Source organism: Bison bison, unplaced genomic scaffold (assembly GCF_000754665.1).
Source record: "Bison bison bison isolate TAMUID 2011002044 unplaced genomic scaffold, Bison_UMD1.0 scf7180017864453, whole genome shotgun sequence".
NCBI lineage: Eukaryota > Metazoa > Chordata > Mammalia > Artiodactyla > Bovidae > Bison > Bison bison.
The window spans coordinates 1,357,881-1,368,848 of NW_011495015.1; the positions used below are offsets into that span (position 1 = coordinate 1,357,881).

Consider the following 10,968-nt stretch of genomic DNA (forward strand, 5'->3'; position numbering starts at 1 on the left):
ACCCTCCACGGCCCCGATGTGTCTGTAGTCATAGGCCCTGGAGGTGTGGTTCTGGCCTTGTCCTGAAGTCAGTATCTGTGGAAGGAGAATTCGTTATTCCACATGCTGTGTGCATTCCCAGCACCAGAACTGAGACTTTTCCCCATAAGTTTTGTATCACTGTTCCTCGTCTAGAACTATTCTTAAAGGGCATCATTTATTCTGATTTCTCACATCTGTGCAGGTGGCCATTGTGGTCAAGTACTTCTTCCAATTTGGGTTCTTCCCCTGGAACAAGAATGTGGAACTGAACAAGGACAAGCCTTACCACCCACCCAACATCATCGGGGTGGAGAAGAAGGACGCCTACGTGCTCTACGACCTCATCCAGCTGCTGGCGCTATTCTTCCACCGCTCCATCCTAAAGGTACTGCCCGCCCACCAGCCCTGGGCTGTCCCCAAACACCCAGCGCTGGGATCGCACTGCCCACCTACCAGCCCTGGACTGTCCCCAAGCACCCGGCGCTGGGATCGCACTGCCCGCCCACCAGCCCTGGGCTGTCCCCAAGCACCCAGCGCTGGGATCGCGAGGGGCTGGGGGCCACGGGCGAGGTCTGTCTGTGTGCGCTTGTTTTCTTTGTTAACAGTTTTGTTCATTTGTTTTCTCAACACTGTGTACTCAATAATGGAGTTTGTGGTCAACTGGGGGAAATTTCCCCCTATTTCTACTCTGGGATGCACGCATGCATTGTAAGTTGCTTTAGTCATGTCTGACTCTTCTGCGACCCTATGGCCTATAACCCTCCAGGCTTCTCTGTCCACGGGATTCTCCAGGCAAGAATACTGCAGTGGGTTGCCAGTCCCTCCTCCAGGGAATCTTTCTGACTCAAGGATCGAACCCACACCTCTTATGTCTCCTGTATTGGCAGGCAGGTTCTTTACCAATAGTGCCACCTGTGAAGCCCACCCTGGGATGAAGGCACCCTGATTATCTTGTGTTTGTGGGAATTGCCTGAAAGGTGTGTGGTTCTTACCACTGGATCCATCAAGTCTTGCCTGAGTTGAAGGCAGATCATTGGGGAGCTAGAATTTGGGGTCTCCTCTCCAGCCTGACCTTGGCCCACCCCCTTTTAGGAGCATTGCTTTTCTCATGGTTTTTGCTCTGAAACCACTGGTTTAGTGAGAGACTGCCCAATGCATAGGCCTTGGGATCCTAAGCTGTGCTCCCAGAGAGGCCGCTTCTGAGAAAGCCATACCTGCATTGCTCTGGGAAGACGGGTCTGCAGGGTAACTTTCTTGGGATCTGCACATCCTGTCATCCTGCTGAGCATCTGTGGGGTTCCTTGTCTCAAACACTGTGAAATATAAGCTGAACCTGTGATACGCTACTTAAGTCCACACATTAGAGATTGTCATACAGCATGCCTTGGATGTATTGATATGCCTATGGTCAGAATCTCACTTTCCTTCTCTTGTTTTAACTGTGTCTCCTTGTATTGATATAACATGTCTTACATTCATTTTATCAAGTAGTATCTTTGTTAGTTCCTTTTCAGAACAAGCTTGGACTAAGTTAAGGCACACACATGCCACGCCCAGCACAGCGGGTGAGAAAGACCTGAAACAGGGGTGAGCGCGTAATGGAAAGACAGACATATATAATTTGGCAAGCGGGAGTCAAGGAGCCCTCTTGCTGTCCATGACAGAAGGACAAAATGGCTCCTTTCAGCCCACACTTTTATTGGCAAAAGTCACATGAGATCATCAGGGAATAGCTATACTGGGGAGTTTGATTAGCAAAGGCTCTGCTGTTGATCAGGAACATCTTGTTTTGTTTTCATGGGGATGGACACAGGGGTATGCAGTGAAGTGGAGCAGAGACCGCGTCCGCCCCAAGAATGTCCATTCAGTATGCTTACCAGGACAATCACAAGGGCGCAGTTTGCCGCACCCTCAAGTCATGGGACAGGTTCTGGTCTCTGCTCCGCCAGGCTGCAACACACACATACATGCATACACACATACGTGTAAATGTGTGTTTGACCTCTATCCCACTTGCTGGGCTGTTTCACACAGGCTTTTACCTATGTGGACTATGACCAAGATCTTCCCTCTGCCTTCTGTAACCTTGCAAACTGCCAGTCCCTAATGCTCCATTTGGCTTGGGGATGGGGGGGGGGTCTTTCGTGAGTCACTGGGGTGTGATGAGTTTGCAAAAGTACATATAGGTAGATAATAAGCTTTCTTAGGATCCCTGAACTTGCTTTGGTTTTCTAATCTTTTTTTAAAAAATTTCAGCTTTGTTGATGTATTGTCGTCCAGTTGCTAAGTCATGTCCAACTCTTTGTGACCCCGTGGACTATAGCACACCAGACTCCCCTGTCCTTCACTATCTCCTGGAGTTTGCTCAGATTCGTGTCCGTTGAGTCAGTGATGCCATCAGACCATCTCATCTGTCACTTTCTTCTCTTCTTGCCCTCAATCAGGGTCTTTTCTAATGAATCAGCTCTTCCCATCAGGTGGCCAAAGTATTGGAGTTTCAGTTTCAGCATCAATCCTTCCAATGAATATTCAGAGTTGATTTCCTTTAGGATTGACTAGTTTGATCTCCTTGGTGTCCAAGGAACCCTCAAGAGTCTTTTCCAGCAACGCAGTTTGAAAGTGTCAATTCTTTGACATTCAGCCTTCTCAAATCTGTACATGACTACTGGAAAAACCATAGCTTTAACTGAAGGATCCTCTGTTGATGTATAATTGGCCAGTGAAATTGTAAGGTATCAGAAGTGTATATGTGGTGACTGATAAGCGTGTATATGGTGAAAGGACCCCCGTCTGGTTAGTTAACACATCCACCACTTCCTCGCCTGCCTGTTGGTCAGTGTTCGGTGGGAACACTTAGGTCGTGCTCTCCTAGCAGTCTCCTCTATCCATCAGGGTCGTTGGCTGCAGTCGCCCCGTTCGACGTGTGGTTTCCGATCCTGAGGGACACGCTGGTGGCCTGGATGTCACGGGGCTGAGTCCCAGCCTCTGTCTGGACAGCGGACTGAGCTGTCCCTTTCCTGCCTCCTCAGTGTCACGGCCTCTGGGATGAAGATGACATTGTGGACAGCGGCTCAGACAAAGTGGACTCAGACGACGAGCTGTCCCTCGGCCATGGCAGGAGGGCCTCCTCCGACTCGCTCAAGTCCATCAACCTGGCCGCGTCCGTGGAGTCAGTGCACGTGACCTTCCCCGAGCAGCCGGCTGCCGTCCGGAGGAAGCGCTCCAGCAGCGGCTCCCAGACATCACAGGGGTCCAGCTTTTCCTCGAATAGGTCCAAGAGAGGTATTGCTGCGTGGTGTTGCTCTAAGGACCCCTGAGCAGAGTTACTCCCTGGTGCCAGGGGTCAGGGGCAAGGGAGCTGCGTGCTGTCAAGGCAGCAGATACTGCGATGTGAAATGAATGTACTTTGTAACCAGACAAAGTTCAAATCCTGGCTGAGCTGTGTGGCCTGGGGCGCTCACATCCCTGTCTAGGGTGTCTGTCTGAATTCTCCAACCCCCACCTAGGACAAAGGTTTCAGGTGTTGGTGAAAAGTGACCAGCACGCTGCCTCGTACCTAGTGAGTGTCGGACACAGGGTAGTTGTCAATCATACCCAGAGGTTCTGCCGGGTGTGCCCAGAATGCTGTGCATCACAATTTATTTTGAAAGTGCACTTAGATTTAATCAATAGAAACTTTAAGTCAAACCACCTAGTTTTTTCCCACGTTAGTTACTAATTTCTTACCGAACAGCCAGTGACAGGAAAATACACGTGCGTCACCCCTCTTGGGGTAACTGCGCTTTTGTGTTGCCAGCACTCCTGTCTGCAGCTCTCCAGACCCTCTGTATTCATCTTTTCTCTGGCCAACACTGGCAGGCCATCTCATATTGGTTTTACAGTTAGAGAAATTTGGTCCTGAAAAAAGGCATGGTCCTGGACCTGGGCTAGAAGACCCACAACCAAAACCTGGGACCCCACTGAGCAGGAGAAAACTGCTCCCCAGTCTAATTCTTCCTGGGACAGAGGTCCCACAGCCACCCAGGAAGGAGCCAGGTGGGTGTGAAAGCCCACGGACGCCTTTGGCTATGGAACTAGAGTAGGGGGTGCAGATCCCAAGTTCTCTGCCGCTGTTCTTACAGGCATCTGTGCATCTTGCCCTCTAACCAGCCTCCAACTGTCCCTCTGCCTTGGAGCTGGTGGGCTTCTGCGACAGTTAACGGCAACAGACGCACAACTCAGGGCGCGTCTCAGTTCCTTCTTGTCTCCAGGCAGCACGAGCACCCGGAACAGCAGCCAGAAAGGAAGCAGCGTTGTGAGCGTCAAGCAGAAGAGCAGACGGGAACTTTACATGGAGAAGTTGCAGGAACACTTAATCAAAGCAAAAGCCTTTACCATAAAGAAGTGAGTGAATGAGTGAGGATACCTGGGGACTGGGGGCACTTCCTCGGCAACAGCCAAAGACAACATGCTTGAGAAGTGACCTCTCCCATCAAAAGTGTCATCAGCTTTGGGCAGAACAAAATGCCCCACCATGATATTGCTTTCAAGAATCACTTTCCAATAGGATGATTCATTTTTATATCCATTGCACTTCTAAACACACTAGCTCATGGTATATAATTCCAGGCACATGAATGAGTCCAACCAGACAGGCAGTGAAGTCAAATCAGAGGTTCTCAGAGATATGCTCACCCTCTAGAGGGAAGCCGAGGTGCATTCAAGAAGTGGTTTGTCCTTCATGCAGCCCAGGGTCACCAGCCAAGGTCACAGGGCCCCCCTCCCAGGTATCAGGGAGGCAGACCAGCAGCAGACGGGAGTGAAAACAGGGCCAGTGCCTCAAGGTTGGTCCTGAGCCTGAGCTCTGAGACCAAGGGCTGTGCTCACCTGGACATGGTCTTGAATTACAGACCATGAAGAGAAGGGACAGAGGCTTGGCAGACAGCCAGAGTGGAAGCACAGGGATGAAGGAGGCTGAGCCCCAGAGCCCAGGATGATGCCTGGCCCTGGGGACAAGGGCGGAAAGGGGAGGAGAGGGGGCTCCTGGCATCTACCGGGGCCAGCAGGACCACGGGGTCCTGTCACTCTCACCGCAGCCCTGTCCCTCGGGTCTCGTTACACCTTTTACAGAAGAGGAAGGCACACAGGGCTCAGTAGCAGGATCCAAGTCTCACAGGTGGAGAGCAACTGAATCAGGGCACAAACCAGCCCCTCGTTTCCGGGGCTACCATTCCGTTATGCTTTCGGAGAGAAGCTGTGAACTTGTGCAGAGTCTGTGGCAGAGCAGGGGCCCCTGCCCCCAGTGAAGTGTCCTGAGGCCGGAGCAGGGGAGGGCGAGCTGTGCGGGAGGGCAGCAGAGGGCAGAGTGACGGGGTCTCTGGGGGTCCTGCATTTCCACCCAGCCCACACTGGGCGTCTGTCCCCTAGGACCCTGCAGCTCTACGTGCCCATCAGGCAGTTCTTCTACGACCTCATCCACCCCGACTACAGCGCCGTCACCGATGTGTACGTGCTTATGTTCCTGGCGGACACCGTGGACTTCGTCATCATTGTCTTCGGCTTCTGGGCCTTCGGGGTAGGTGGGGGACCGAGGCCACCACACCGCGGGGATGAGCGATGCTGTCCTGTGGGTGCGTCCAGGACTGAGCCTGCGGTCTCCTCCCCAGAAACACTCGGCTGCGGCCGACATCACGTCCTCACTGTCCGAGGACCAGGTGCCGGGGCCCTTCCTGGTGATGGTGCTCATTCAGTTTGGGACCATGGTGGTGGACCGGGCGCTCTACCTCAGGAAGACTGTCCTAGGAAAGGTCATCTTCCAGGTCATCCTGGTGTTTGGGATTCACTTCTGGATGTTCTTCATCCTGCCTGGCGTGACCGAGAGGTGAGGCCTTGGGAACTGGAGCTGTGGGGCCACTTTCCTGGAACCCATAGGGGAAGGAAATGTTTTGTAAGGATAAGCGCATAGGGAAGGAGAGGATAGGGGTTAATCAGTACCACTGCAAGGTCAGGGTTAAATGCAAGTGCATTGTCTTACAGCTTTGCAGGCCAGGGGGCAGACCCAGGCCTCACTGGACTGAAATTACGATGTGGGCGGGACGACGGTCCTTTCTGGAGAGTCCCTGGAGAATCCATCTTTTGACCTCTTCTAGCTTCCAGAGATGCTCAGGGTCTCCTCCTCCTTCTCCAAACCCTGTATCTCTTCCCTGCCACGTCTCCTGCCCACAGCCGAGCAAGGCTGTCCGGCTAAGGCCTGTTTGTGGGGCCCCCTGGGCAGCTACACTTCTTCCCAACCCCAGGTCCCCAACCCTAGCATGTCTGTCAAGTCCTCTTGGCCAAGGAAGGTCACGCGTTCCCAGGTTCTAGGGGTGAGGACATGCCCATCTTAGAGTGGGGTCTGGGGGCATTCTTCGGGTGACCACACTGCTCTCCCAGCTTTGGAGGATGTCATTAGCTTAGGAATGACTCCTGCCAACCAAATGCGGCTGAGACGTCTGTGATAAGGACCTGCCTTTAGAAGCCAGAGGGAAGAGTAGGCTTTTCTCTCACCCTAACTGGTGTCCTTCTGTACCGGAAGAGCATCCCACCCTGTACTTTTCTGTTTTCTCACCCAGGAAGTTCAGCCAGAACCTGGTCGCGCAGCTGTGGTACTTCGTCAAGTGCGTGTACTTCGGGCTGTCCGCCTACCAGATCCGCTGCGGCTACCCAACTCGGGTCCTCGGCAACTTCCTCACCAAGAGCTACAACTACGTGAACCTCTTCCTGTTCCAGGGGTGAGGGTGCTCGGTGCCATCCTGGCCACGTGCAGAGTATGGGGGGCCGGGGGAAGTAGGAGTATGGGGGGGCAGCCAGGGTTGGGAGTGACTCTGTGGCCATGGCAGGAGGGGAGCCTTCCCAGGTGGCGCTAGTGGTAAAGACTCTCCCCCTCTCCTCCCTGCTCAAGTGTGGGAGATGCAAGAGACATGGGTTCGATCCCTGGGTTGGGAAGATCCCCTGGAGGAGTGCAGGGCAACCCACTCCAGTATTCGTGCCTGGAGAATCCCATGGACAGAGGAACCTGGCGAACTTCAGTCCATGGGATTGCAAAGAGTCAGACACCACTGAGCAGCTGAGCACACAGCACACTCCCATTCACAAGAGCATCAAAAATAATAAAATACTTCAAGATAAATTTAGCCAAAGAAGTTTAAGTTTTATACGAAGAAAACTATAACTGTAAGACTTAAAGAAATTGAAGACACTTCAAATGTATTTATAAAAGTTTTTTAAAACCATCAGCCAAAAAAAAAAAAAAAAAGGAAAAGGCAAATACCATTCCTTAACGGACTGATAATGAAAAGCAGTTGTATTCCATGTTGAATTTTTATAGTAACAGTGACAGTCAGGACCTCCATGAGCCTGCAAGATTGTCCGGCGATGGGGCCAGCCCACAGCTGTCCTTCTGACAAGACTTGGTTTCCACAGGTTCCGCCTTGTCCCTTTCCTGACGGAGCTGAGGGCTGTGATGGACTGGGTGTGGACAGACACGACCCTGAGCCTGTCCAGCTGGATCTGTGTGGAGGACATCTATGCTCACATCTTCATCCTCAAGTGTTGGCGGGAGTCGGAAAAAGTAAGCCAATAGCAGTGTCTCAGCCGTATTTGTGTCTTTTAGATACAGGCCGGTTATAAGACTGATAGGAACTTCTGCAAGTTTTGTGGCCCAATAAATGAGGCAGAACCCACCTGGACCTATGAACACCCCATTGACTTCACCCTGCTGGAGTTAGGAGTCTGGACCTGCTGCTGCCATAGCGAGAAGAGCCTCCAGATGATTCTTCTTCTGGCAGATGCTTGTTGTGTTGTTGTGAGAAGAGGTGACACGGTGCTGGACCACACAGTCATTCTGAAATGGCTTATCTCGGAGCAGGAGGGGGTGAGATGTGCTGGAGGAAAGTGGTCCAGGTGTCTGAGACTCAGGTTCACCCTCTGGGCCACTCTTCAATGAGACACAGAGGAGGCAACCTCTTTGTGCAAAGGAAATTAAAGTGAAAATATCTGCTCATTCTGCTAGGTTGGATTTTAAGGTTTAGATGTGGATGGAATTATGATTCCATCCATCCTAAAGGAAATCAGCCCTGAATACTCACTGGAAGGACTGACGCTGAAGCCGAAGCTCCAATACTTTGGCCACTTGATGCGAACAGCTGACTCCCTGGAAAAGATCCTGATGCTGGGAAAGATGGAAGGCAGAAAGTGAAGAGGGCAACAGAGGATGAGACGGTTGAATGGCATCATCAACTCAATGGACATGAACTTGGGCAAACTCTGGGAGATGATGAAGGACAGGGAAGCCTGGTGTGCTGCAGTCCATGGGGGTCACAAAGAATCAGACATGACTTAGCGACTGAACAACAACATGATTATTGAAGGGATTTTTTCAAAAGTTTACCATACATATGTAGTCCAGCCTCCAGAGTACCCCTGAAAGGAGACAGGTCCCGTAGAAGCAGCATCTAAGTATGGAACAGGCATGTAGACCCAAGCAGCCTCCACGACACATGGCAGAGCTGAGCCCTCCACTCGCCTGCAGGCTGAGCTCTGGGCTGGGGAGCCCTTGATGCAGCAAATGGAGGTGATTCCAGCTTGGACATGTGGTCCTGACAACATGTGTCACGAACAAAGTTAAAATGTTTTCCACCCGCCAAGGGGAGGAGGACCCCCTTGAAAGGCACAGTTTCGAATATTCAGGAATTTAAAGTAAAATGTCTTTCTCCCACCTGATCCCTTAAAACCAGGGGTTTATTCAGCAGAAGCTTTGGTCCCTTGGTCCACAGGTCTGCCCCCAGCAAACCCACAGAGTCCTTTTAAGGAAAAAACCACTCAGGCCCCAGTGGACCCTGTGGGGGTCACAGAGCAGGCTCCTCACAGCCCAGCATTGCTGCCTCCCTTGTTCCAGGGCTGGGACTGGGTGCATTCTGAACAGATTCAGGACTCAGTCCCAGGCAGACTTTGTGGTCATAGTGCCCGCCTCTCCTGGGGACACCACCTGAGCATGCCACCCTCCCATTGCAGAGGTACCCGCAGCCCCGGGGGCAGAAGAAGAAGAAGGTGGTCAAGTACGGGATGGGGGGCATGATCATCGTGCTGCTCATCTGCATCGTCTGGTTCCCGCTACTCTTCATGTCTCTGGTCAAATCCGTTGCTGGGGTTATCAACCAGCCCCTGGACGTCTCAGTCACAATCACCCTGGGCGGGTACCAGGTAACCATGCCTCCCTCCAGGTCTCCCATCCCCCACCCCTCTGTGAGTCCTTGCCGAGCGCAGCCCTCTCCCTGACCACCGGATGACTTACTGAGGTTCTGTGGACCCGCATCTCCTGTCTGAATATTGACAGTTCTGCAAATATGTGAGCTAAGGTGCAGGAGACATGGAAGAGAGAGCCTTGCACTGGCTGTGGATAATACACGGTTTAATATTGTTCTCAGAACCCAGGATGCACAGAAGGAATTTCAAATAGTAACCGTCCCGTGTGTCTTTGTTTTCCAGCCTATTTTCACAATGAGTGCCCAGCAAAGCCAGCTGAAAGTTATGGACCAGCCAATGTTTAATAAATTCATTAAAGCTTTTTCTAAGGACACTGTAAGTAGATGCATGGAGATGGTCTCTGTGAACAGCTGTCATCTTGGCCAGCTGACTGTCGTCACCTTACTCACCACTTGGCCACGACCTCAGCTGGAGGGCAGGACTTCCCGGGGATGATCAGTTGTTACACTGCAGGTTCCTGGCCACTGGCCACTTTGATCATCTAAGATGTAGTGTCTGTATTATTGGACATAAGTGATAATAAACATAATTCTAATTCAGAGAATCTTCATGTTAAACACAACAGGTGCTGATCCTTTTCAAATCTCTAAAGGTTTTAAATCGTGGTAGACATTGATCCCTTTGACTGGGAGGTCTCCTGCAGGAGTCTGTCCTAAGGAAGTCATTCAGAATATGGGAGAAGCCCCACAGGTGCCTGCTTGTGACAGCATCCTCCACATTCATAAGAACCAGGCAGCTTGGGGATTCAACAAGTAGGACTGAATGAATCAATTATGGCAGGTTTTCCAAGCAACTTCCTTTCTAATAAGATGATAATTATGAAGATGATTTCATAGCATGAAAATTTCTCAAAATGAAAGAGATGTAAAAGGATGCCATTATTTTAAAATTTATTTTAAAAATTAAGGCATGTATCCTCAACTGTATAGAATGGGAATCAAGTTCTGGTGGTGGAATTGTGTGGCTGATGTCATCCTTCTCTCTGCATTCCATGCTTTTAATACTATGACAGCATGACTCTTCGTGGTTGAAATCGGCTTTACAAATGATACTTTTAATTTAAGTACAGTGATTGGGCAAACATGCTTTTCCCCATTGTAAAATGATTGGCCTGTAATGCCCACTGTCAGCGCTAGTCTTGAGGAATACACAGCTGTGAGGAAGGGCCCAATGTCCAGGGTAGATTAAACTTGTCTCTCTTATGAGAAGAATGTTCCCCAATAGTTGGTACATTTCTTTTTTTAGTGGGAAGGAAAAGATGACACTAAATCATCTGATTTTTCTGTGCTGTTTGATTGGAGTGATTCCATGGCCTTGTGGGGAGGGGGCCTTCCCAGGTGGCGCTAGTGGTAAAGAACCTCCCTCCCCACCCCCACCCGCAACAATGCAGGACATGTAAGAGACACGGGTTCAATCACTGGATCAGGAAGATCCCCTGGAGGAGGGCATGGCAACCCACTCCAGTATTCTTGCCTGGAGAACCCATGGACAGAGGGGGCTGGCGGGCTACAGTCCATAGGGTTGCAAAGAGTGGGGCATGACTGAATCGACCCAGCACCCATGCCCATGGGAGTAGCAGCACCACCACTGGGGTCTGGTGATGTGACTGAGCTCTTAGTGCCAGAACACTCCAGACAGCCTGTTGGGATGAAAATCCCTCTGCAC

The 10,968-nt window shown here is 51.2% G+C and overlaps 1 protein-coding gene across 5 annotated transcripts in view; it reads left to right on the plus strand.

Moving 5' to 3' along the window:
* PIEZO2 (piezo-type mechanosensitive ion channel component 2) overlaps positions 1 to 10,968 on the plus strand; it is a 253,432-nt gene that overhangs the window by 234,394 nt on the left and 8,070 nt on the right. For all 5 annotated transcript variants that reach the window (XR_826962.1, XM_010859074.1, XM_010859075.1 and 2 more), the window contains exons 39-47: positions 224 to 406; positions 3,051 to 3,303; positions 4,272 to 4,404; positions 5,428 to 5,575; positions 5,667 to 5,881; positions 6,612 to 6,770; positions 7,462 to 7,609; positions 9,052 to 9,240; positions 9,526 to 9,618. Coding sequence is in view for 4 of the 5 variants with exons in the window: in XM_010859074.1 (XP_010857376.1) it covers positions 224 to 406; positions 3,051 to 3,303; positions 4,272 to 4,404; positions 5,428 to 5,575; positions 5,667 to 5,881; positions 6,612 to 6,770; positions 7,462 to 7,609; positions 9,052 to 9,240; positions 9,526 to 9,618 (1,521 nt within the window). In the remaining variant the exon portion in view is untranslated. The remainder of the gene's footprint in view (positions 1 to 223; positions 407 to 3,050; positions 3,304 to 4,271; positions 4,405 to 5,427; positions 5,576 to 5,666; positions 5,882 to 6,611; positions 6,771 to 7,461; positions 7,610 to 9,051; positions 9,241 to 9,525; positions 9,619 to 10,968) is intronic.